The 26,448-nt window shown below is 56.0% G+C and overlaps 1 protein-coding gene across 1 annotated transcript in view; it reads right to left on the bottom strand.

The window, feature by feature from the left end:
- Positions 1-26,448, bottom strand: part of TIAL1 (TIA1 cytotoxic granule associated RNA binding protein like 1) — a 54,835-nt gene that overhangs the window by 13,200 nt on the left and 15,187 nt on the right. The window contains exon 2 of the mRNA XM_088466458.1: positions 13,408-13,504. Coding sequence (XP_088322584.1) covers positions 13,408-13,504 — 97 coding nt within the window. The remainder of the gene's footprint in view (positions 1-13,407; positions 13,505-26,448) is intronic.

The following is a 26,448-nucleotide window of genomic DNA, read 5'->3' on the forward strand; positions in this document are numbered from 1 at the left end:
GGTTCCTGGGAGGGAAAGGGCTGGAGAGGGCGCAGTAACAGGGCTCCTGGGAGGGAGAGGGCTGGAGAGGGCGCAGTAACAGGGTTCCTGGGAGGGAAAGGGCTGGAGAGGGTGCAGTAACAGGGTTCCTGGGAGGGAGAGGGCTGGAGAGAGAGCAGTAAACAGGGCTCCTGGGAGGGAGAGGGCTGGAGAGGGCGCAGTAACAGGGTTCCTGGGAGGGAGAGGGCTGGAGAGGGCACAGTAACAGGGTTCCTGGGAGGGAAAGGGCTGGAGAGGGCGCAGTAACAGGGTTCCTGGGAGGGGAAAGGGCTGGAGAGGGCACAGTAACAGGGTTCCTGGGAGGGAAAGGGCTGGAGAGGGCGCAGTAACAGGGTTCCTGGGAGAGGGCTGGAGAGGGTGCAGTAACAGGGTTCCTGGGAGGGAGAGGGCTGGAGAGGGCACAGTAACAGGGTTCCTGGGAGGGAAAGGGCTGGAGAGGGCGCAGTAACAGGGTTCCTGGGAGGGAGAGGGCTGGAGAGGGCGCAGTAACAGGGTTCCTGGGAGGGAGAGGGCTGGAGAGGGCGCAGTAACAGGGTTCCTGGGAGGGAAAGGGCTGGAGAGGGCGCAGTAACAGGGTTCCTGGGAGGGGGAGGGCTGGAGAGGGCGCAGTAACAGGGCTCCTGGGAGGGGGAGGGCTGGAGAGGGAGCAGTAACAGGGTTCCTGGGAGGGAGAGGGCTGGAGAGGGCGCAGTAACAGGGTTCCTGGGAGGGAAACCTGGAGAGGGCACAGTAACAGGGTTCCTGGGAGGGGGAGGGCACAGTAACAGGGTTCCTGGGAGGGAAAGGGCTGGAGAGGGCGCAGTAACAGGGTTCCTGGGAGGGGGAGGGCTGGAGAGGGCGCAGTAACAGGGCTCCTGGGAGGGGGAGGGCTGGAGAGGGCGCAGTAACAGGGTTCCTGGGAGGGAAACCTGGAGAGGGCGCAGTAACAGGGTTCCTGGGAGGGGGAGGGCACAGTAACAGGGTTCCTGGGAGGGAAAGGGCTGGAGAGGGCGCAGTAACAGGGCTCCTGGGAGGGAGAGGGCTGGAGAGAACGCAGTAACAGGGTTCCTGGGAGGGAGAGGGCTGGAGAGAACGCAGTAACAGGGTTCCTGGGAGGGAGAGGGCTGGAGAGAACCAAGTAACAGGGTTCCTGGGAGGGAGAGGGCTGGAGAGGGCGTAGTAACAGGGTTCCTGGGAGGGAGAGGGCTGGAGAGAGCGCAGTAACAGGGTTCCTGGGAGGGAGAGGGCTGGAGAGGGTGCAGTAACAAGGTTCCTGGGAGGGGGAGGGCACAGTAACAGGGTTCCTGGGAGGGAAAGGGCTGGAGAGGGCGCAGTAACAGGGTTCCTGGTAGGGGAAAGGGCTGGAGAGGGCACAGTAACAGGGTTCCTGGGAGGGAAAGGGCTGGAGAGGGCGCAGTAACAGGATTCCTGGGAGAGGGCTGGAGAGGGCGCAGTAACAGGGCTCCTGGGAGGGAGACGGCTGGAGAGGGCACAGTAACAGGGCTCCTGGGAGGGAAAGGGCTGGAGAGGGCACAGTAACAGGGCTCCTGGGAGGGCTGGAGAGGGAGCAGTAACAGGGTTCCTGGGAGGGAGAGGGCTGGAGAGGGCGTAGTAACAGGGTTCCTGGGAGGGAGAGGGCTGGAGAGAGCGCAGTAACAGGGTTCCTGGGAGGGAGAGGGCTGGAGAGGGTGCAGTAACAGGGTTCCTGGGAGGGGGAGGGCACAGTAACAGGGTTCCTGGGAGGGAAAGGGCTGGAGAGGGCGCAGTAACAGGGTTCTTGGGAGGGGAAAGGGCTGGAGAGGGCACAGTAACAGGGTTCCTAGGAGGGAAAGGGCTGGAGAGGGCGCAGTAACAGGATTCCTGGGAGAGGGCTGGAGAGGGCGCAGTAACAGGGTTCCTGGGAGGGAGACGGCTGGAGAGGGCACAGTAACAGGGCTCCTGGAAGGGAAAGGGCTGGAGAGGGCGCAGTAACAGGGCTCCTGGGAGGGCTGGAGAGGGAGCAGTAACAGGGTTCCTGGGAGGGAGAGGGCTGGAGAGAGCGCAGTAATAGGGTTCCTGGGAGGGAGAGGGCTGGAGAGGGCGCAGTAACAGGGTTCCTGGGAGGGAAAGGGCTGGAGAGGGCACAGTAACAGGGTTCCTGGGAGGGGGAGGGCTGGAGAGGGCGCAGTAACAGGGTTCCTGGGAGGGGGAGGGCTGGAGAGAGCGCAGTAACAGGGTTCCTGGGAGAGGGCTGGAGAGGGCGCAGTAACAGGGTTCCTGGGAGGGAGACGGCTGGAGAAGGCACAGTAACAGGGCTCCTGGGAGGGAAAGGGCTGGAGAGGGCGCAGTAACAGGGCTCCTGGGAGGGCTGGAGAGGGCGCAGTAACAGGGTTCCTGGGAGGGAAAGGGCTGGAGAGGGCACAGTAACAGGGTTCCTGGGAGGGGGAGGGCTGGAGAGGGCGCAGTAACAGGGTTCCTGGGAGGGGGAGGGCTGGAGAGAGCGCAGTAACAGGGTTCCTGGGAGGGAAAGGGCTGGAGAGGGCGCAGTAACAGGGCTCCTGGGAGGGAGAGGGCTGGAGAGGGCGCAGTAACAGGGTTCCTGGGAGGGAAAGGGCTGGAGAGGGTGCAGTAACAGGGTTCCTGGGAGGGAGAGGGCTGGAGAGAGAGCAGTAAACAGGGCTCCTGGGAGGGAGAGGGCTGGAGAGGGCGCAGTAACAGGGTTCCTGGGAGGGAGAGGGCTGGAGAGGGCACAGTAACAGGGTTCCTGGGAGGGAAAGGGCTGGAGAGGGCGCAGTAACAGGGTTCCTGGGAGGGGAAAGGGCTGGAGAGGGCACAGTAACAGGGTTCCTGGGAGGGAAAGGACTGGAGAGGGCGCAGTAACAGGGTTCCTGGGAGAGGGCTGGAGAGGGTGCAGTAACAGGGTTCCTGGGAGGGAGACGGCTGGAGAGGGCACAGTAACAGGGCTCCTGGGAGGGAGACGGCTGGAGAGGGCACAGTAACAGGGCTCCTGGGAGGGGGAGGGCACAGTAACAGGGTTCCTGGGAGGGAAAGGGCTGGAGAGGGCGCAGTAACAGGGCTCCTGGGAGGGAGAGGGCTGGAGAGAACGCAGTAACAGGGAACGCAGTAACAGGGTTCCTGGGAGGGAAAGGGCTGGATAGGGCGCAGTAACTGGGCTCCTAGGAGGGAAAGGGCTGGAGAGGGTGCAGTAACAGGGCTCCTGGGAGGGAAAGGGCTGGATAGGGCGCAGTAACAGGGTTCCTGGGAGGGAGAGGGCTGGAGAGGGCGCAGTCACAGGGTTCCTGGGAGGGAAAGGGCTGGAGAGGGCGCAGTAACAGGGTTCCTGGGAGGGAAAGGGCTGGATAGGGCGCAGTAACAGGGTTCCTGGGAGGGAGAGGGCTGGAGAGGGCGCAGTAACAGGGTTCCTGGGAGGGAGAGGGCTGGAGAGGGCGCAGTAACAGGGTTCCTGGGAGGGAAAGGGCTGGAGAGGGCGCAGTAACAGGGTTCCTGGGAGGGAGAGGGCTGGAGAGGGCGCAGTAACAGGGTTCCTGGGAGGGAGAGGGCTGGAGAGGGCGCAGTAACAGGGTTCCTGGGAGGGAAAGGGCTGGAGAGGGCGCAGTAACAGGGTTCCTGGGAGGGGGAGGGCTGGAGAGGGCGCAGTAACAGGGCTCCTGGGAGGGGGAGGGCTGGAGAGGGAGCAGTAACAGGGTTCCTGGGAGGGAGAGGGCTGGAGAGGGCGCAGTAACAGGGTTCCTGGGAGGGAAACCTGGAGAGGGCACAGTAACAGGGTTCCTGGGAGGGGGAGGGCACAGTAACAGGGTTCCTGGGAGGGAAAGGGCTGGAGAGGGCGCAGTAACAAGGTTCCTGGGAGGGGGAGGGCTGGAGAGGGCGCAGTAACAGGGCTCCTGGGAGGGGGAGGGCTGGAGAGGGCGCAGTAACAGGGTTCCTGGGAGGGAAACCTGGAGAGGGCGCAGTAACAGGGTTCCTGGGAGGGGGAGGGCACAGTAACAGGGTTCCTGGGAGGGAAAGGGCTGGAGAGGGCGCAGTAACAGGGCTCCTGGGAGGGAGAGGGCTGGAGAGAACGCAGTAACAGGGTTCCTGGGAGGGAGAGGGCTGGAGAGAACGCAGTAACAGGGTTCCTGGGAGGGAGAGGGCTGGAGAGAACGCAGTAACAGGGTTCCTGGGAGGGAGAGGGCTGGAGAGGGCGTAGTAACAGGGTTCCTGGGAGGGAGAGGGCTGGAGAGAGCGCAGTAACAGGGTTCCTGGGAGGGAGAGGGCTGGAGAGGGTGCAGTAACAGGGTTCCTGGGAGGGGGAGGGCACAGTAACAGGGTTCCTGGGAGGGAAAGGGCTGGAGAGGGCGCAGTAACAGGGTTCCTGGTAGGGGAAAGGGCTGGAGAGGGCACAGTAACAGGGTTCCTGGGAGGGAAAGGGCTGGAGAGGGCGCAGTAACAGGATTCCTGGGAGAGGGCTGGAGAGGGCGCAGTAACAGGGTTCCTGGGAGGGAGACGGCTGGAGAGGGCACAGTAACAGGGCTCCTGGGAGGGAAAGGGCTGGAGAGGGCACAGTAACAGGGCTCCTGGGAGGGCTGGAGAGGGAGCAGTAACAGGGTTCCTGGGAGGGAGAGGGCTGGAGAGGGCGTAGTAACAGGGTTCCTGGGAGGGAGAGGGCTGGAGAGAGCGCAGTAACAGGGTTCCTGGGAGGGAGAGGGCTGGAGAGGGTGCAGTAACAGGGTTCCTGGGAGGGGGAGGGCACAGTAACAGGGTTCCTGGGAGGGAAAGGGCTGGAGAGGGCGCAGTAACAGGGTTCCTGGGAGGGGAAAGGGCTGGAGAGGGCACAGTAACAGGGTTCCTGGGAGGGAAAGGGCTGGAGAGGGCGCAGTAACAGGATTCCTGGGAGAGGGCTGGAGAGGGCGCAGTAACAGGGTTCCTGGGAGGGAGACGGCTGGAGAGGGCACAGTAACAGGGCTCCTGGGAGGGAAAGGGCTGGAGAGGGCGCAGTAACAGGGCTCCTGGGAGGGCTGGAGAGGGAGCAGTAACAGGGTTCCTGGGAGGGAGAGGGATGGAGAGAGCGCAGTAATAGGGTTCCTGGGAGGGAGAGGGCTGGAGAGGGCGCAGTAACAGGGTTCCTGGGAGGGGGAGGGCACAGTAACAGGGTTCCTGGGAGGGAAAGGGCTGGAGAGGGCGCAGTAACAGGGTTCCTGGTAGGGGAAAGGGCTGGAGAGGGCACAGTAACAGGGTTCCTGGGAGGGAAAGGGCTGGAGAGGGCGCAGTAACAGGATTCCTGGGAGAGGGCTGGAGAGGGCGCAGTAACAGGGTTCCTGGGAGGGAGACGGCTGGAGAGGGCACAGTAACAGGGCTCCTGGGAGGGAAAGGGCTGGAGAGGGCACAGTAACAGGGCTCCTGGGAGGGCTGGAGAGGGAGCAGTAACAGGGTTCCTGGGAGGGAGAGGGCTGGAGAGGGCGTAGTAACAGGGTTCCTGGGAGGGAGAGGGCTGGAGAGAGCGCAGTAACAGGGTTCCTGGGAGGGAGAGGGCTGGAGAGGGTGCAGTAACAGGGTTCCTGGGAGGGGGAGGGCACAGTAACAGGGTTCCTGGGAGGGAAAGGGCTGGAGAGGGCGCAGTAACAGGGTTCCTGGGAGGGGAAAGGGCTGGAGAGGGCACAGTAACAGGGTTCCTAGGAGGGAAAGGGCTGGAGAGGGCGCAGTAACAGGATTCCTGGGAGAGGGCTGGAGAGGGCGCAGTAACAGGGTTCCTGGGAGGGAGACGGCTGGAGAGGGCACAGTAACAGGGCTCCTGGGAGGGAAAGGGCTGGAGAGGGCGCAGTAACAGGGCTCCTGGGAGGGCTGGAGAGGGAGCAGTAACAGGGTTCCTGGGAGGGAGAGGGCTGGAGAGAGCGCAGTAATAGGGTTCCTGGGAGGGAGAGGGCTGGAGAGGGCGCAGTAACAGGGTTCCTGGGAGGGAAAGGGCTGGAGAGGGCGCAGTAACAGGGTTCCTGGGAGGGGGAGGGCTGGAGAGGGCGCAGTAACAGGGTTCCTGGGAGGGGGAGGGCTGGAGAGAGCGCAGTAACAGGGTTCCTGGGAGGGAAAGGGCTGGAGAGGGCGCAGTAACAGGGTTCCTGGGAGGGAAAGGGCTGGAGAGGGTGCAGTAACAGGGTTCCTGGGAGGGAGAGGGCTGGAGAGAGAGCAGTAAACAGGGCTCCTGGGAGGGAGAGGGCTGGAGAGGGCGCAGTAACAGGGTTCCTGGGAGGGAGAGGGCTGGAGAGGGCACAGTAACAGGGTTCCTGGGAGGGAAAGGGCTGGAGAGGGCGCAGTAACAGGGTTCCTGGGAGGGGAAAGGGCTGGAGAGGGCACAGTAACAGGGTTCCTGGGAGGGAAAGGGCTGGAGAGGGCGCAGTAACAGGGTTCCTGGGAGAGGGCTGGAGAGGGTGCAGTAACAGGGTTCCTGGGAGGGAGACGGCTGGAGAGGGCACAGTAACAGGGCTCCTGGGAGGGAGACGGCTGGAGAGGGCACAGTAACAGGGCTCCTGGGAGGGGGAGGGCACAGTAACAGGGTTCCTGGGAGGGAAAGGGCTGGAGAGGGCGCAGTAACAGGGCTCCTGGGAGGGAGAGGGCTGGAGAGAACGCAGTAACAGGGTTCCTGGGAGGGAGAGGGCTGGAGAGAACGCAGTAACAGGGTTCCTGGGAGGGAAAGGGCTGGATAGGGCGCAGTAACTGGGCTCCTAGGAGGGAAAGGGCTGGAGAGGGTGCAGTAACAGGGCTCCTGGGAGGGAAAGGGCTGGATAGGGCGCAGTAACAGGGTTCCTGGGAGGGAGAGGGCTGGAGAGGGCGCAGTCACAGGGTTCCTGGGAGGGAAAGGGCTGGAGAGGGCGCAGTAACAGGGTTCCTGGGAGGGAAAGGGCTGGATAGGGCGCAGTAACAGGGTTCCTGGGAGGGAGAGGGCGGGAGAGGGCGCAGTAACAGGGTTCCTGGGAGGGAGAGGGCTGGAGAGGGCGCAGTAACAGGGTTCCTGGGAGGGAAAGGGCTGGAGAGGGCGCAGTAACAGGGTTCCTGGGAGGGAGAGGGCTGGAGAGGGCGCAGTAACAGGGTTCCTGGGAGGGAGAGGGCTGGAGAGGGCGCAGTAACAGGGTTCCTGGGAGGGAAAGGGCTGGAGAGGGCGCAGTAACAGGGTTCCTGGGAGGGGGAGGGCTGGAGAGGGCGCAGTAACAGGGCTCCTGGGAGGGGGAGGGCTGGAGAGGGAGCAGTAACAGGGTTCCTGGGAGGGAGAGGGCTGGAGAGGGCGCAGTAACAGGGTTCCTGGGAGGGAAACCTGGAGAGGGCACAGTAACAGGGTTCCTGGGAGGGGGAGGGCACAGTAACAGGGTTCCTGGGAGGGAAAGGGCTGGAGAGGGCGCAGTAACAGGGTTCCTGGGAGGGGGAGGGCTGGAGAGGGCGCAGTAACAGGGCTCCTGGGAGGGGGAGGGCTGGAGAGGGTGCAGTAACAGGGTTCCTGGGAGGGGGAGGGCACAGTAACAGGGTTCCTGGGAGGGAAAGGGCTGGAGAGGGCGCAGTAACAGGGTTCCTGGTAGGGGAAAGGGCTGGAGAGGGCACAGTAACAGGGTTCCTGGGAGGGAAAGGGCTGGAGAGGGCGCAGTAACAGGATTCCTGGGAGAGGGCTGGAGAGGGCGCAGTAACAGGGTTCCTGGGAGGGAGACGGCTGGAGAGGGCACAGTAACAGGGCTCCTGGGAGGGAAAGGGCTGGAGAGGGCACAGTAACAGGGCTCCTGGGAGGGCTGGAGAGGGAGCAGTAACAGGGTTCCTGGGAGGGAGAGGGCTGGAGAGGGCGTAGTAACAGGGTTCCTGGGAGGGAGAGGGCTGGAGAGAGCGCAGTAACAGGGTTCCTGGGAGGGAGAGGGCTGGAGAGGGTGCAGTAACAGGGTTCCTGGGAGGGGGAGGGCACAGTAACAGGGTTCCTGGGAGGGAAAGGGCTGGAGAGGGCGCAGTAACAGGGTTCCTGGGAGGGGAAAGGGCTGGAGAGGGCACAGTAACAGGGTTCCTGGGAGGGAAAGGGCTGGAGAGGGCGCAGTAACAGGATTCCTGGGAGAGGGCTGGAGAGGGCGCAGTAACAGGGTTCCTGGGAGGGAGACGGCTGGAGAGGGCACAGTAACAGGGCTCCTGGGAGGGAAAGGGCTGGAGAGGGCGCAGTAACAGGGCTCCTGGGAGGGCTGGAGAGGGAGCAGTAACAGGGTTCCTGGGAGGGAGAGGGCTGGAGAGAGCGCAGAAATAGGGTTCCTGGGAGGGAGAGGGCTGGAGAGGGCGCAGTAACAGGGTTCCTGGGAGGGAAAGGGCTGGAGAGGGCACAGTAACAGGGTTCCTGGGAGGGGGAGGGCTGGAGAGGGCGCAGTAACAGGGTTCCTGGGAGGGGGAGGGCTGGAGAGAGCGCAGTAACAGGGTTCCTGGGAGGGAAAGGGCTGGAGAGGGCGCAGTAACAGGGCTCCTGGGAGGGAGAGGGCTGGAGAGGGCGCAGTAACAGGGTTCCTGGGAGGGAAAGGGCTGGAGAGGGTGCAGTAACAGGGTTCCTGGGAGGGAGAGGGCTGGAGAGAGAGCAGTAAACAGGGCTCCTGGGAGGGAGGGGGCTGGAGAGGGCGCAGTAACAGGGTTCCTGGGAGGGAGAGGGCTGGAGAGGGCACAGTAACAGGGTTCCTGGGAGGGAAAGGGCTGGAGAGGGCGCAGTAACAGGGTTCCTGGGAGGGGAAAGGGCTGGAGAGGGCACAGTAACAGGGTTCCTGGGAGGGAAAGGGCTGGAGAGGGCGCAGTAACAGGGTTCCTGGGAGAGGGCTGGAGAGGGTGCAGTAACAGGGTTCCTGGGAGGGAGACGGCTGGAGAGGGCACAGTAACAGGGCTCCTGGGAGGGAGACGGCTGGAGAGGGCACAGTAACAGGGCTCCTGGGAGAGGGCTGGAGAGGGCACAGTAACAGGGTTCCTGGGAGGGGGAGGGCACAGTAACAGGGTTCCTGGTAGGGGAAAGGGCTGGAGAGGGCACAGTAACAGGGTTCCTGGGAGGGAAAGGGCTGGAGAGGGCGCAGTAACAGGATTCCTGGGAGGGAAAGGGCTGGAGAGGGCGCAGTAACAGGGTTCCTGGGAGGGAGACGGCTGGAGAGGGCACAGTAACAGGGCTCCTGGGAGGGAAAGGGCTGGAGAGGGCACAGTAACAGGGCTCCTGGGAGGGCTGGAGAGGGAGCAGTAACAGGGTTCCTGGGAGGGAGAGGGCTGGAGAGGGCGTAGTAACAGGGTTCCTGGGAGGGAGAGGGCTGGAGAGAGCGCAGTAACAGGGTTCCTGGGAGGGAGAGGGCTGGAGAGGGTGCAGTAACAGGGTTCCTGGGAGGGGGAGGGCACAGTAACAGGGTTCCTGGGAGGGAAAGGGCTGGAGAGGGCGCAGTAACAGGGTTCCTGGGAGGGGAAAGGGCTGGAGAGGGCACAGTAACAGGGTTCCTGGGAGGGAAAGGGCTGGAGAGGGCGCAGTAACAGGATTCCTGGGAGAGGGCTGGAGAGGGCGCAGTAACAGGGTTCCTGGGAGGGAGACGGCTGGAGAGGGCACAGTAACAGGGCTCCTGGGAGGGAAAGGGCTGGAGAGGGCGCAGTAACAGGGCTCCTGGGAGGGCTGGAGAGGGAGCAGTAACAGGGTTCCTGGGAGGGAGAGGGCTGGAGAGAGCGCAGTAATAGGGTTCCTGGGAGGGAGAGGGCTGGAGAGGGCGCAGTAACAGGGTTCCTGGGAGGGAAAGGGCTGGAGAGGGCACAGTAACAGGGTTCCTGGGAGGGGGAGGGCTGGAGAGGGCGCAGTAACAGGGTTCCTGGGAGGGGGAGGGCTGGAGAGAGCGCAGTAACAGGGTTCCTGGGAGGGAAAGGGCTGGAGAGGGCGCAGTAACAGGGCTCCTGGGAGGGAGAGGGCTGGAGAGGGCGCAGTAACAGGGTTCCTGGGAGGGAAAGGGCTGGAGAGGGTGCAGTAACAGGGTTCCTGGGAGGGAGAGGGCTGGAGAGAGAGCAGTAAACAGGGCTCCTGGGAGGGAGGGGGCTGGAGAGGGCGCAGTAACAGGGTTCCTGGGAGGGAGAGGGCTGGAGAGGGCACAGTAACAGGGTTCCTGGGAGGGAAAGGGCTGGAGAGGGCGCAGTAACAGGGTTCCTGGGAGGGGAAAGGGCTGGAGAGGGCACAGTAACAGGGTTCCTGGGAGGGAAAGGGCTGGAGAGGGCGCAGTAACAGGGTTCCTGGGAGAGGGCTGGAGAGGGTGCAGTAACAGGGTTCCTGGGAGGGAGACGGCTGGAGAGGGCACAGTAACAGGGCTCCTGGGAGGGAGACGGCTGGAGAGGGCACAGTAACAGGGCTCCTGGGAGAGGGCTGGAGAGGGCACAGTAACAGGGTTCCTGGGAGGGAAAGGGCTGGAGAGGGCGCAGTAACAGGGTTCCTGGGAGGGGAAAGGGCTGGAGAGGGCACAGTAACAGGGTTCCTGGGAGGGAAAGGGCTGGAGAGGGCGCAGTAACAGGGTTCCTGGGAGGGAAAGGGCTGGAGAGGGCGCAGTAACAGGGTTCCTGGGAGAGGGCTGGAGAGGGCACAGTAACAGGGCTCCTGGGAGGGAGACGGCTGGAGAGGGCACAGTAACAGGGCTCCTGGGAGGGAAAGGGCTGGAGAGGGCACAGTAACAGGGTTCCTTGGTGGGGAAAGGGCTGGAGAGGGCACAGTAACAGGGTTCCTGGGAGGGAAAGGGCTGGAGAGGGCGCAGTAACAGGATTCCTGGGAGAGGGCTGGAGAGGGCGCAGTAACAGGGTTCCTGGGAGGGAGACGGCTGGAGAGGGCACAGTAACAGGGCTCCTGGGAGGGAAAGGGCTGGAGAGGGCGCAGTAACAGGGTTCCTGGGAGGGAGAGGGCTGGAGAGAGCGCAGTAATAGGGTTCCTGGGAGGGAGAGGGCTGGAGAGGGCGCAGTAACAGGGTTCCTGGGAGGGAAAGGGCTGGAGAGGGCACAGTAACAGGGTTCCTGGGAGGGGGAGGGCTGGAGAGGGCGCAGTAACAGGGTTCCTGGGAGGGGGAGGGCTGGAGAGGGCGCAGTAACAGGGTTCCTGGGAGGGAAAGGGCTGGAGAGGGCGCAGTAACAGGGCTCCTGGGAGGGAGAGGGCTGGAGAGGTCGCAGTAACAGGGTTCCTGGGAGGGAAAGGGCTGGAGAGGGTGCAGTAACAGGGTTCCTGGGAGGGAGAGGGCTGGAGAGAGAGCAGTAACAGGGCTCCTGGGAGGGAGAGGGCTGGAGAGGGCGCAGTAACAGGGTTCCTGGGAGGGAGAGGGCTGGAGAGGGCACAGTAACAGGGTTCCTGGGAGGGAAAGGGCTGGAGAGGGCGCAGTAACAGGGTTCCTGGGAGGGGAAAGGGCTGGAGAGGGCACAGTAACAGGGTTCCTGGGAGGGAAAGGGCTGGAGAGGGCGCAGTAACAGGGTTCCTGGGAGGGGAAAGGGCTGGAGAGGGCACAGTAACAGGGTTCCTGGGAGGGAAAGGGCTGGAGAGGGCGCAGTAACAGGGTTCCTGGGAGAGGGCTGGAGAGGGTGCAGTAACAGGGTTCCTGGGAGGGAGACGGCTGGAGAGGGCACAGTAACAGGGCTCCTGGGAGGGAGACGGCTGGAGAGGGCACAGTAACAGGGCTCCTGGGAGGGAGACGGCTGGAGAGGGCACAGTAACAGGGCTCCTGGGAGGGAAAGGGCTGGAGAGGGCACAGTAACAGGGTTCCTGGGAGGGCTGGAGAGGGAGCAGTAACAGGGTTCCTGGGAGGGAGAGGGCTGGAGAGGGAGCAGTAACAGGGTTCCTGGGAGGGAGAGGGCTGGAGAGGGAGCAGTAACAGGGTTCCTGGGAGGGAGAGGGCTGGAGAGGGAGCAGTAACAGGGTTCCTGGGAGGGGGAGGGCTGGAGAGGGTGCAGTAACAGGGTTCCTGGGAGGGAGAGGGCTGGAGAGGGTGCAGTAACAGGGTTCCTGGGAGGGAGAGGGCTGGAGAGAGAGCAGTAACAGGGCTCCTGGGAGGGAGAGGGCTGGAGAGGGAGCAGTAACAGGACTCCTGGGAGGGAGAGGGCTGGAGAGGGCACAGTAACAGGGCTCCTGGGAGGGAGAGGGCGCAGTAACAGGGTTCCTGGGAGTGAAAGGGCTGGATAGGGCGCAGTAACAGGGCTCCTGGGAGGGAAAGGGCTGGAGAGGGCGCAGTAACAGGGTTCCTGGGAGGGAAAGGGCTGGATAGGGCGCAGTAACAGGGCTCCTGGAAGGGGGAGGGCTGGAGAGGGTGCAGTAACAGGGTTCCTGGGAGGGAGAGGGCTGGAGAGAGAGCAGTAACAGGGCTCCTGGGAGGGAAAGGGCTGGAGAGGGCGCAGTACCAGGGTTCCTGGGAGGGAGAGGGCTGGAGAGGGAGCAGTAACAGGGTTCCTGGGAGGGAAAGGGCTGGATAGGGCGCAGTAACAGGGCTCCTGGGAGGGAAAGGGCTGGAGAGGGCACAGTAACAGGGTTCCTGGGAGGGGGAGGGCTGGAGAGAGAACAGTAACAGGGCTCCTGGGAGGGGGAGGGCTGGAGAGAGAACAGTAACAGGGCTCCTGGGAGGGGGAGGGCTGGAGAGGGCGCAGTAACAGGGTTCCTGGGAGGGAAAGGGCTGGATAGGGCGCAGTAACAGGGCTCCTGGGAGGGAAAGGGCTGGAGAGGGCCTATCATCATGTGTCATTTGGCTGCGGGTCCCGCTGGCAGGGGGGCATCGCTCCCCCTTCCCCCGAGTCTCTGCTGCAAGTGTACGGGCGGTCGGCTGCTGCCCGTGCACTTACATGATGCCCCAATAATATCTGCAGTTGATCGGCCAATATATCTGCCAGTGTGTCGCCAGCATAAGAAATCATTAACTGCAGGTGAAGAATGAATTTTCCTATGCATGCACTAAGAACACTCATGCACTAAGAACACTCACTCTGGGAGGGAAGCGGGGTAACGCATTGTTTATACCAGTGGTTCTCAAACTCGGCCCTCAGGAACCCACACAGTTCACTTTTTGCAGGTCACCCAGCAGGTGCACAGGTGTATTCATTAGTCACTGACACGATTTAAAAGATCCACAGGTGCAGCTAACAGTTTCACTAGTAATTATGTGAGGAGACCTGCAAAACATGCACTGTTTGGGGTCCTGAAGACCGAGTTTGAGAACCTGTGGTTTATACTGTCCAATAAGCTGGTAAAGATTCTGGATAGAGGTGGGAGAGAATTTGTCCCAGAATTGAGTCCAAATGGCAGAGGGTCCAGCTGGGAGATGAGCATTGCATGTCTCTAGCGGTAATTACTAAACACACAGGTATAAGCCATTCTGCATGGACACGACACAGGATATATATCATACACACACACACACACACACACACACACACAGCATATAGATGACATACCTCTGTTATCATTTTACAGCTTTTACAGGGTCCGATCTGACTGAATAGCTGGAGAATCAGGACTTCAGTTACGTCCCTGGAGAGGTTACCTACATACCTGCACAGAAGAGAATACACTCTATTATACACTGCAAGGTAACATTCTCAGAGGCCAAAATCAATTACAGGAATACACAGGATATAAAAAGCCCCTACACGTTTCAGCTTATTAATAGAAGGTATTTAAAATTAGCTCAGAAAAGTGACACATTGTGCTCAAAGAACATGTTAGGAATAGAAGAGATTAGGCAGGGTGAGTGGTGGTTTGGGAGAATAGATTAGGCAGGGCGAGTGGTGGTTTGGGAGAATAGATTAGGCAGGGTTAGTGGTGGTTTGGAAGAATAGATTAGGCAGGGTGAGTGGTGGTTTGGGAGAATATATTAGGCAGGGCGAGTGGTGGTTTGGGAGAATATATTAGGCAGGGTGAGTGGTGGTTTGGGAGAATAGATTAGGCAGGGCGAGTGGTGGTTTGGGAGAATATATTAGGCAGGGCGAGTGGTGGTTTGGGAGAATAGATTAGGCAGGGCGAGTGGTGGTTTGGGAGAATATATTAGGCAGGGCGAGTGGTGGTTTGGGATAATAGATTAGGCAGGGCGAGTGGTGGTTTGGGATAATAGATTAGGCAGGGTGAGTGGTGGTTTGGGAGAATAGATTAAGCAGGGCGAGTGGTGGTTTGGGAGAATATATTAGGCAGGGCGAGTGGTGGTTTGGGATAATATATTAGGCAGGGTGAGTGGTGGTTTGGGATAATATATTAGGCAGGGTGAGTGGTGGTTTGGGATAATATATTAGGCATGCTGAGTGCTGGTTAGGGAATTTAATAAGCTTAATAGATGAGTTTGCAGGGAAAACTTGAAAGTTTGGAGTCCTGTAACAGAAATGATATGGTGAAATGCAGAGCGGGGGAAGGGGATCGAGTTAGGATATATTTTGACATAAAAGAAGAGCTGTATGTTAGTGTAGTGTTTATGGCCTTGTATGTATGTTAGAAGTATTTTATATTCTATTAGGTAACAGGCAGCCAATGTAGCGACAGACATCAGTAGAAGGTGAAGGCTTTGTAGACATCAGATGCACAGATTGCAGAGGTGACAGCAGGAAAACCAATAAGGAAGCTATGGCAATAGTCAGTACAGGGCAAATATTCTGCATGGTCTTGTGAGCGATGTCTGCATATTCTGGATATAATTGTTAGAAGCATGCAACAGTAAATTGGATACAAAATGGATGTGGGGAATCACAGAACACTTTAAAGTCAAGAATAACACTTAGGGATCAATTCAATTAGCAGTGAGGGGGCCAACTGCTGTTACGACGGCACTTCCAGGGGCTGCGCACAAAAGTCAGCGAGTCCCTCGGTCATAAATAGCTGCACTTACACAGACTGGCGGGACGAGCCCAGCTAAATCCACCCCTTAGGCAGTGAGCCGGGGGGACTTATGTTCCTGTTTATCACAGATAAAGAGCCGGGTCCCAGGGGACGTGCTGTGCCGCATCCAATCCCGTCAGGCTGTCAGGGATTGACCGCAGCACAGCGCAACTGCCAGTCCGCGAGCTCCAAATGGCTCAGGCGCAGCGCCATATTTGTATGACCAACACTATTTTCAAGCAAGCGCTGCACTGAGTGTCGGGCTGGTGTGGCGGCTGCCTTCTAATTCGGGTAGGGGGGGCAGGCAGGAGGTGAGGGCTGCTAGAGGGACACAGTTAGGTAAGCTGCTGGGGAGTGGGAAGCATAATGTGTAAGGGGTATTACTGTGGCATAATATCGAAAGGATGTGCATTACTGCGTGGCATAATGTGTAAGGGGTATTACTGCGTGGCATAATGTGTAAGGGGTATTACTGCGTGGCATAATGTGTAAAGGACGAGCATTACTGTGTGGCATAATGTGTAAAGGGCATTACTGTGTAAATGCCAGGCATTACTGCGTGGCATAAATGTGTAAAAGGCATTACTGCATGGCATAAATGTGTACAAGGCGCACTACTGTGTGACACAACATCAATAAGGGACACTATACAGTGAAAAGTTAAAACAGCGATCCCCACTTGTGGGCCGCAGTGACACGGCATAAATTCACACAGCAGGGAGAGCTCGAGGGCAGCCCAGCATCTCTGTGAGTGCTGGGCACACCCCCTACAGTGATGAAAAGGGGACGCATCTCAAGGACATGCCCCCTTTCTAAATGACCACACCCCGCGCAAAGTGTCCCTTTCTGAAAGGTGCCCCCTGCCTGCCCTAACATGAAGACTAGGACATTGCAGCAGATATGTGAAATATCTGCCTTGGTCTCCTGTACATACATCCCAGTAGTTTTAATATTTACATACCACCTCCAAAAATGGTTGCCTTCTAGGATATACCACATACAGTGCCTTGCAGAAGTATTCACCCCCCTTTGCATTTTTTTCATGTATGTTGCCTCACTACCTGGAATTACAATGGACTGTGTGACGGTATGCATCATTTCATTCACAGAACATGCCTACACCAGTGAAGTTGTGTTTTTTTTTATATTTGGAATCAAACATTTAGGACAACATAACAGAAAACTTCAGCGTGCATAACTATTCACACCCCTAAAGTCAGTACTTTGTCGAGCCACCTTTTGCGGCAATTACAGCTGCAAGTCGCTTTGGATAAGTCTCTATGAGCTTGCCACATGTTGCCCCTGGGATTTTTGCCCATTCCTCAAGGCAAAACTGCTCCAGCTCCTTCATTTTGGATGGTTTCCGCTTGTGAACAGCAATCTTCAAGTCTGACCACAGATTCTCACTTGGGCTTTGACTAGGCCATTCCAACACATTAAATGTTTCCCCTTACACCACTGGAGTGTTGCTTTAGTAGTATGCTTCAGGTCATTGTCCTGCTGGAAGGGGATCCTCCGTCCCAGTCTCAAATCACAGGCAGACTGACACAGGTTTTGCTCAAGAATATCCCTGTATTTAGCACCATCCATCTTTCCCTCATCTCAAATCAGTTTCCCCGTCCCTGCTGCTGAAAAACATCCCCATAGCATGATGCTGCCACCACCATGTGTCACTGTGGGGATGGTGGTCTTGGGGTGATGGGATGTGTTGGGTTTGCGCCAGACATAGCGTTTTCCTTGGTGGCCGAAAAGTTACATTTTAGTCTCATTTGACCAGAGCACCTTCCTCCATACATTTGGGGAGTCGCCCACATGGCTTTTGGCAAACTCAAAATCGTGTCTTCTTATTTTTATCACTACGTAATGGCTTTTTTCTGGCCACTCTTCCATAAAGCCCAGCTCTATGGAGTGTACGGCTTATTGTGGTCACAGGCACAGATACACCAGTCTCTGCTGTGGAACTCTGCAGCTCCTTCAGGGTTACCTTTGGTCTCTGTGCTGCCTCTCTGATTAATGCCCTCCTTGCCCGGTCTGTGAGTTTTGATGGGCGGCCCTCTCTTGGCAGGTTTGTTGTGGTACCATGTTCTTTCCATTTGATGATGATGGATTTGATGGTGCTCCAGGGGATCATTAAAAAAAATTTTTTATAACCCAACCCAGAATTGTACTGCTCAACAACTTTGTCCCTGACGTGTTTGGAGAGCTCCTTGGTCCTCATGGTGTGAAGCCTCTTGCTTAGTGGTGTTGCAGCCTCTGGGGTCTCTCAGAAAAGGTGCGTCTATACTGACAGATCATGTGACACTTAGATGTCACACAGGGGGGCTTCATTTCACTAATCATGTGACTTCTGAAGGTAATTGGTTGCACCAAAACTTTTGAGGGGCTTCATAGCAAATGGGGTGATTACATATGCACATGCCAATTTTCAGAAATTTTATTTATAAAGATTTTTTTATATATATTTTTCTCATTTCACTTCACCAGATTAGACTATTTTGTGCAAATCCATCACATAAAACTCAGATAAAAAAGGGATATGTATGTATAAAGGGATATGGTAAGCCTATGTATATATAAAAGGGATGATACGGTAAGCCTATGTATATATAATAGGGATGATAATGGTAAGCCTAATTATTCACCATGGGTTTTGTGTACAGACAAGTCATATCACCTGTAAGATCATGGAGGCGTTAAACATGCATTTAAGGGGCAAGTGGGGATATCTGATGCTGTTGGGGGTATCAGATGGGCATTTTAGGGGCATGTGGGGAGGTCTGAGAGGCATATGGGGAGCTCTAAAGCATAAATTATGATGGGACCCAGAAATGGTCAGGTAGGACCCCATTATTATAAAGTGGAGGGTACCTGGGACCCACATATTTTGTCAATCAGCGTGATCACTGATTACACCAAAATCCACAGGCTATAGTGTTCCCACTAGGCTGCTTTATTAGGGAGGACGTTTCGGCGAGTGAATAGGGGTCGTGCGCATGTGTACAGCATCTATTCACACTGTGTGGAGAGCTTGGGGGCAGTACAGCATCTCAGTGACTACTTTGATGAAAAGGGAGCGTGTCTCACAGCCACACCTCCTTTTCTGAGTGACCCCTCCCCTTTGTTGGATGCGTGCTGATGTGCCCTTTTCTGACAGGCGCCCTGCCCTAGAATGAACACTAGGATAACAGCAAAGGAGTTTCCTGAGCACCTGGAGCTTGTAGTGCGTATGAGAAGCGAGGTCACGGTGTGACATGAAGCAGAGAGCCACCTTCTATTTTACAATAGTTACATGCACGGGGGTCAATGACCTCCTGAACAAAGCTGCCAGTGGCCACTGTGCCATAGGGACGTACAGGAAATGGTGAGCGTGCAACGTTCTGCAGCCACGTCACAAAGGCTTTCAGCTGCAGACCATCTAAAGCTGGGTACACACCTACAGATAGATTGGCCAATCAATTGATCGTCCAATATATCTGGTACCCGTCAGCCTGTGTGTACCAGTGATATGTCTGTGACGTAGTTTACATACATATCGCGTCCAACATATATCTGTCCATTGGCGGGTGTACGGGTGATCAGCCGATCGCCAGTACAGATGCAGCAGCAGCAGCCGCGGGGAGGGGGGCGAACCTGCCCCCCTGCCAGTGGGACCCACGGCTGACTGGAAGATTATGGTCGTTCAGTGTATATGAACGACCATCTACAGATATATCTGCTAGGTGTGTACCCACCTTTCAGCTATTGGGTGTGGATTGAAAGATAGATAGTAAAAAGGTCGACAATGTCTAGAGACACCAGATGTTAGACAGTCAATAGGTCGACAAGAACAAAAGGTCGACACAAGGTCGCCAGGGGTCAAAAGGTCGACGCGTTTGTTTTTGTAATCTAACCCTAATCTTCACCCTAACCCTCCCCTTGGTGCCTAACCCCAACCGTCGTGGTAGGTGTCTGACCCTAACCATGCCTTCTAGTGCCTAACCTTTGGGGTAAAAACTGAACCCTAAAAAAAACAAATATTGCCTGTCTAACATCTGGTGTCTATCTAGACATTGTCTACCTTTTTACTGTAGATCTATCAACTGTATACCAAAGCCATTGCTATAGAAATCATGAAGTAACACCAGGGGGGCAGGAAAATCTCTCCAGTAACACGTGCTGATCCTATAAACACGGAAGCAGGGGTAGAACTATGGGAGACAATGGAGGCGCCTGCCGCTAGGCTCCAGCACTGAAGGGCCACCTCCTCCATTGTCTACAATATATTCACCCCACTTAGTGCTGTAACTATGTACCCAGAGTGTACAGTCACGGCCGCCCAATACATGGCACCTCTTCCCGGCACCTGAGAAGCCACCAAACACTAGTGGAGAGCTTCATTACCTTTATGAACATGTCTCAAGATAAAGGGAAACAGGAGGGGGAGCCCCCTGTGCTGGTCTCATGTAAATCACGTATGGACTATTTGTCCCCTCAGGATGTAAAAGATGGTTTGTACGTTGTCTGTTATAAAGAGCCACCTCACCAGTCCAGTTTACCTGTCCCTGGACAAGAGCCATCTTGGGTCTCCTCTTTGTCCCAGGTAATGAAGCAGGTTGTGGATCGTATGGCTGCTCCCACGATGCCTCCTTGGATGGGGTGTACACAGTATGCTATGTCTGCACCTCCTATGCATCCTTCCTGGAGGGATGTTTATGGCCATTCTAGTCAGAGTATGGCACCACCTAATGTTGATAGCAGACCGGTAGTTACGAAGGCATCTAACACCAAGTTATCTTTCTATCAGTTTGCTCAACATATGGATTCAGACGCATCATCAGAGGAATCAGATGATGTGCAGGGTTCCTCTCCTGGGTCTAGGTCGGGGGAGGAGAACCATCCATCCAGAGTGGATGTTCCTTCTTTGGTGAGGGCGGTTAAATCCTAGACATTGAGGATGATGAACCTGCTCATAGTAAGAAGGCCCCGAAGTTTTATCACCATCGGAAGGCGGTCTAAATGGAGTTTCCTGTATCTGAGCAGCTCACTGAGCTGATGGATGAGGCATGGGGTAGCTGATGGATGAGGCATGGGGTAATGCATAATCAGAAATGCTGCATTACCTATTCCATCAGCATCTTCTCTGAATGATTTCACATATATAGCAAAATTGAAGCATGTCTTAAGGCAGGGGCGGGGAACCTTTTTTCGGCCGAGGGCCATTTTGATATATATATATATATATATATATAGAACATTATTCACGGGCCCGATGCAGGCCATGCCCCCTCCATGTGATGTCACACGGGGACAGAGCCACAATCGCCAGTGAATACAGCAATGCCTGGAGCATAGTGAGGATGCTTCGGGGAGCTGTAAGGGCAGCGGTGTTTATGAGAAGCGAGGTCAAAATTTTGCCCTTCTGCTCCACGGGAGGTTTCTGTCCTCCCTGAGCTCGCCTTAGGACACCTGCGTTACGGTTTGACAGGTGTACCGCCCCAGTCAAACTCCCCACCTGCCACTGTCCCCAGAGCATCCTAAGGACGCTCCTGGCAGCACTGCTGCATAGATTCTGGCTGCAGGGTGTCATTCTAGGCCCCATTCTATCCAGATGAGGCTAGCAGAAAAAATCTCAAAGGGCCAGACCAAATGATTCCGGGGGCCTTATACGGCCCCCGGACCTGAGGTTCCCCATCCCTGTCTTAAGGCAATATTTTCATCATCTGGAGCTGTTACTCATTCAGCTATGGTAGCCAAGAATGTTAAAGAATGGATGGGGGTATTGAAAGATTCTCTACCAGATGCTACCAGAGAACAGAGGATGTATATCTCCCATATACGGGAAGCGGCTTCCTATCTGGGGGGAGCTGCCGTAGATGCTGGAATTTTAGCTTCTAAGGCATCAGCAGCTTCTTCAATGGCACGCAGGGCCCTTTGGTTAAGATCCCGGAAAGCTGAAACAGGATCAAAGAGGGTACTGGAACTCTTACCTTTCTATGGGAAAGTACTTTTTGGAGCAGAGTTAGATAAAAAATAATAGCTACTCTGGCGGCTTCAAAGTCAGCAGGTCTGCCATTTACGGCGACTATAAAGTCTAAGCAGGTTTATTTTCGGCCCTTCAGTCCTCAGGACGAGCAACGGAACAGTCTACATCTAAGCAGACTAGTTTTCACAAGACAAGGTGACAAACTAGCCCGGCAAGACGTCCAGCTTTTAAACCAGATGACAAGCCTTTGGCCTGATGGGGCAGGCCTCCTCCTGGGGGATCCTAGGGTAGGAGGCAGACTTCTTCAGTTTGCGTATTATTGGTGTCAAACGACAACAGATGCCTGGGTCCGATAAGTGGTCTCTCAGATTATGCCCCCACTTTCCAGAGGCATCCTCCCCAGAAGTTTTTTGCACAGATCCTCCATCAGTGGCGGTCAAGACCTTTGCCCTTCAGGAAGCCATTCACTCCGTGCAGCAGGTGAGGGTAATAATCCGGGTTGCTATGTCGCAATAGGGAAGGGGTTATATTATTCCAATCTATTCCTGGTTCAGAAACAGAATGGGGCCTAAGACCCTATATCGTATTCCTGCTAGGTTTTTTCAGCGGGGCGCCGCGCTCTGCCCTATTTCTGAAGGGCAGAAGGCACCCTGCCCTCCGGCGCTGCACCCCGCTGAGACAGCCTGCGGGTTCTGTCTCCACCCGCGGGTCGCAGTGTCCTGTGGGTGGTCAAAACGGCGGCGAAGTGTTTATCGACGGTAAATGGAAATTCAGAGTGACCGCAGAGCTTGGGTGCTGCCCGGCATGTGTGTAAATGCCGGTCACGCCCCCAGTAGTAACGAAAAGGGGACGCGTCATAAGGTCTCGCCCCTTTTCTTTGGCCACGTCCTCTTTTCGGGGTCGCGCAGACGTGCCCTATCTCAAGGTCTGGCACCCTGCCTGTTGCCGGACCTAGAGTGAACACTACTATACTAAATCTAAAAACCCTCAACAGGTTTATCCTTGTACCCAAGTTTCATATGGAAACTTTCCGGTCAATTATTTTGGCAATGGAGCCGGGGGCTTACATGGTTTTCCTGGACATTCAGGATGCATATCTGCATGTTCCTATTAACATCCCACCAACAATTTTTACGGTTTGATGTCCTTCTGCAACATAACCAATTTCAGGCTCTACCCTTTGGCCTTTCTACGGCTCCCTGGGTATTTACCAAAATAATGGCAGTCATGGCGGCCTCTCAGGTGTCAGGGAGTAAGAATACTGCCATATCTGGACAACCTTCTGATAATGGCGCAGACTCCGTTTGTTTTACAAAACCATCTTCAAATGACCATAGCCTGCCTACAAAAGCACTGCTGGATCATCCATTGGAAGAAATAATCGCTTTCTCCAACACATAAGGTACATCTGTCTGGGAACTCGTCTGGATTCTCGGGCACACACGGTGTTTCTGCCGGAGGACAAGATTGTGGCCCTATCATTGCAAGTATGCAAGTTGCTACACAAGCAAAGGGTATCCATTCTGTTAGCAATGCAGGTCCTTGGATCAATGGTATCCACCTTCGACATGGTGGGGTATGCTCAGCTCCATTCCAGGCCTTTACAAAGATTGATTCTCTCCAGGTGGAACGGACAGTATCATCTCATAAGGTCTCAAGAGGATCATTCTCACTCCAGAGGTTCTTCACTCTCTTCTGTGGTGGATAAGAAAGGATCATCTGAACATAAGGCGCCCATTCTGGATTCCAAATTGGGTGCTTCCCACCACAGACGTCAGTCTTCACAGATGGGCTACAGTGACTGGTCTTCTCACCTCTCAGGGAAAATGGACAAATCAGTAAAGTAATCTGCCAATAAACATTCTAGAATTAAGAGCAGTATACAAGGGCAAGCCGGTCCAGATCCAGGCCGACAATGCGACTACAGTGAAAGAAGTGACAAAGGTTCGGATTTTCACAGAACGTCATCTTCCGGCCATCTCAGCAATATTCATAACGGGAATACTCAATTGGGAAGCAGACTTCTTAAGTCGTCAGGACATACACGCCGAAGAGTGGTCTCTCCAACCAGGAGTGTTTCAGCTTCTAGTAAACAAATGGGGTCTACCAGAAATAGATCTCAAGGTGTCACATCACAACCACAAGGTCCCCAGGTACGGGTCCAGAGACCCATCAGCACCCTTTGTGGATGCACTGGCTGTAAGATGGCACTTTAAGCTGGCGTATCGCTTTCCTCCGATTTCCCTCCTCCCAAGAATTCTCAGGAAATTCAAGCAGGAAGGCTGAACAGTAATACTGGTGACTCCGGCTTGGCAGACGTCACTGGTTCACCGACATACAGAATCTATCCATAGACAGTCCGTATCCTCTTCCTCTATGGCAGGATCTGCTAACGCAGGGTCCCTGCCGACATCCGGACTTACCTCATCTGGCTTTGACGGTGTGGCTCTTGAATCTTCCATCCTAAGAGCAAAAGGTTTTTCCAGTTCTGTAAGTCAAATAATGCTTAGGGCACTGAAGCCTGCCTCTGCCCGCATCCATTACAGGGCTTGGCATTCTTTTGGCCAATGGTGTTCCCATAGGAAGTATGATCCTATGGTGCTCAGGATTTCCAGGATTCTGGCATTCCTCCAGGCAGGTTAGACCGTGGTCTGCACCTGGCTACTTTGAGAGTGCAGTATCCTTCAAGGGTGGGGACGCTCCTGTGCTGAGAGGAGAATCCATCGCCTGAAGGAAGCATCCTGAGAGGCGTAGGTATCAAAAGCATAATACCGTACGAAAGTATAGACAGATGACCACGTGGCCACCTTGCAAAGCTGAACAGCTGAGGCGCCACTACGAGCTGCCCACGAAGGACCCACAGACCTAGTGGAATGAGCCTTAACAGAAGATGGAACAGGAAGGCCCTCGTGAGCAAAAGCTTCAGAGATAGCCAGTCGAATCCATCCTGCCAATGTTTGTTTAGTGGCAGGCCAACCTCTTTTATGGAAGCCATAAAGGACAAACAAAGAGTCTGACTTCCTATACAGAAGTGCGGTCCACATAGATTTTCAAAGCCCGCACCACAGCCAAGGTGGCCTCACCAACCGAAAGGTCCAGTGAAGTAAAATATGGTTAGCGTTCCCGCTAGGCTGTTTTAGCGGGGCGCGGCGCCCTGCCCTCCTTCTGGAGGGCAAAAAGCACCCTGCCCTCCAGGAGGAGGGCAAAAAGCGCACTGCCCTCACAGCCTGCGGGTGCTGTTCTCACCCGCGGGACACAGTGTCCCGTGGGTGGAGAAACATGCGCCCGGCATCTATTCTCCCTTTCTGCAGCGCTTAGGGGCTGCCCGGCATATCCGGAAGCGCCGGGCACGCCCCCAAGTATGACGAAAAGGGGACGCGTCTTATAGACACGCCCCCTTTTCGGGCGCGCCATAAGGTTGCCCTCTCTAGCTCCGGCACCCTGCCTGCCGCTAGAGTGAACACTATATGGTACAAAAATGTCCTCGTTGATATGGAAACTAGATACCACCTTTGGAAGAAACCCAGGAAGAGTACGCAGCACAGCCCTGTGTCTATGAAAAATTAGAAATGGAGTTCTGCATGAGAGAGCTCCCAATTCTGAAACCCTTCTGGCCGAAGCAATAGGCAGAAGGAATACAGTCTGAATGGGTAGCCATTTCAAATCCACTGAGCCCAGTGGTTCAAATGGCGGTCCTTGAAGAGTCTTCAAGACCACAGCCAGATCCCATGGTGCCACAGGTGGAATAAAGGGATGCTGAATAAGAAGCACCCCTTGCATAAAGGTGCGGACATCAGGAAGCATAACAATCCTACGATGAAACCACACTGAAAGTGCAGACACCTGTACCATCAGGGAAGCTAGGCGAAGACCCTGGTCTAAACCCACCTGTAGGAAGGCCAGAACCCTGGACAATCTGAACACCTGAGGAGCATAACCTCTAGTGCAACACCACGGGAAGAAAGCCCGCCACACTCTATGGTAGATGTTGGCAGATGAAGGCTTCCAAGCTCTCAGCATGGTGTTGACCACAGAGCTGGAGAAACTTCTGGACCTCAAGAGGGCAGTCTCAATAGCCCCGCCGTCAAAGACAGCCGACTCAGGTCCGGATGAAGGCAAGGACCCTGAGACAGCAGGTCCTGACGTTGAGGCAACAACAGCGGAGTGTCAACTGAGAGACCCTGAAGATCCGTGTACCAGTGCCGCCTGGGCCATGCTGGATCAATCAGCAGTAGCATGCCGCCTTCTTGCATGAATTTGCGTATCACTCGAGGAAGAAGGGAGAACGGAGGGAAGAGGTACGCATACTGGAAGGTCCACTTGACTGCCAGAGCGTCCACTAGACAAGCCTTTGTGTCTCTTGTTCTTGACCCGAACATCGGCAGTTTGTTGTCGTGTCGTGAGGCCATGGAGATCTATCTCTGGAAGGCCTCACTTGTTCACCAGTAGCTGACACACTCTGTCCCAGTCCTCAGTCCACGGGCGTAGCAGAAAGCGCAGGGATCAGTAGCCTGGTTCCACACTGCAGCCAGTCCCTAGGGAGCCCCCTGCCTGGGGACTAAGGACTGTGCTATTCGGCTGGGACCCACCGCGGGACCTTGCCGCTTACCTGAACCCCTGTAAATCCAGCCACAGTCCGGGCAACCGGGGCCACCGCTAGCTGTGACCCCAGTCACCCACCAGCATCCCCGGATCAATACCGGCGTCTCGTTACCAGCGGGGTGTAGGAGCAACGACATGGACGTCAGTACAGACTATCCATGTTGTCTGCTCATTAGATGTGCAGCCACAGCTGCATTGAAGAACTTCAGGGGCCTGCAGACCCCCACTCTGTACGGTGCATCCGACTTTGGCCAGGCACCAACGAAAACTGAGTGCCTGAGGCTCGGGGGCGGGGTATAGGAGAGGGACCCCAGTGCATCCTGGGAGGATGGAGAAGTTTTTAACTCTGTGGTGCCAGGATGTCTGCCGCCATCGCCTATACCCCAAGGTATCCTGTGGATACCCTATGGATCCTGATGTAGAAAAAAAAAAAAGTTATCTAGGGAAGTCTACCATAAGTCTAATTTTCTTCTTCATCCTGGTGCATATTGGTAATAACTGAACCACTTGACCATGTCTACATGCTTTTATGCATTGAGTTGCTGCCGCAGGATTGTCTGATTAGATATTTGCATTACCCAGCTGCAGTACAGGCGTTCCTAATAAAGTGGCCACTGTGCATGTGTGTAATAGGAGCTGCATGCCTGAAATACATGAAATGACAGTCTCTTACTAAAAACATTCTCCAACAGATTCCTCATATTAGCTTGAAATGCTTTGTGAGGGGTCGCTGGCAAGTGCACAATGTGAGTTGTGTGCTGCCTAAAGCAGGGTACACACCGGCCGACATATCGGCCATTCAATTGAACGGCCCACAGATATATTGCATCGGCTGTGCTGCACAGCGGATGCCCAATACACCAGCCGACAGCCAGTACACTTGCTGCATGGGCAGGCGGTGATTGACAGCTCAACTGGGCAGACACATGTAAGCGCTCGCCCAGTTGTGACATCACTTACGTCGGATCGGGCAGACTGTATGCAGAACATATGCTCTGCACAGTCTGCAGATATATCTATCAGGTGTGTACCCACCTTTACAGAACAAATGAGCGCTCCAGAAAATCGC

Source organism: Taudactylus pleione, unplaced genomic scaffold (genome assembly GCF_031769625.1).
Source record: "Taudactylus pleione unplaced genomic scaffold, aTauple2 ptg003137l, whole genome shotgun sequence".
NCBI lineage: Eukaryota > Metazoa > Chordata > Amphibia > Anura > Myobatrachidae > Taudactylus > Taudactylus pleione.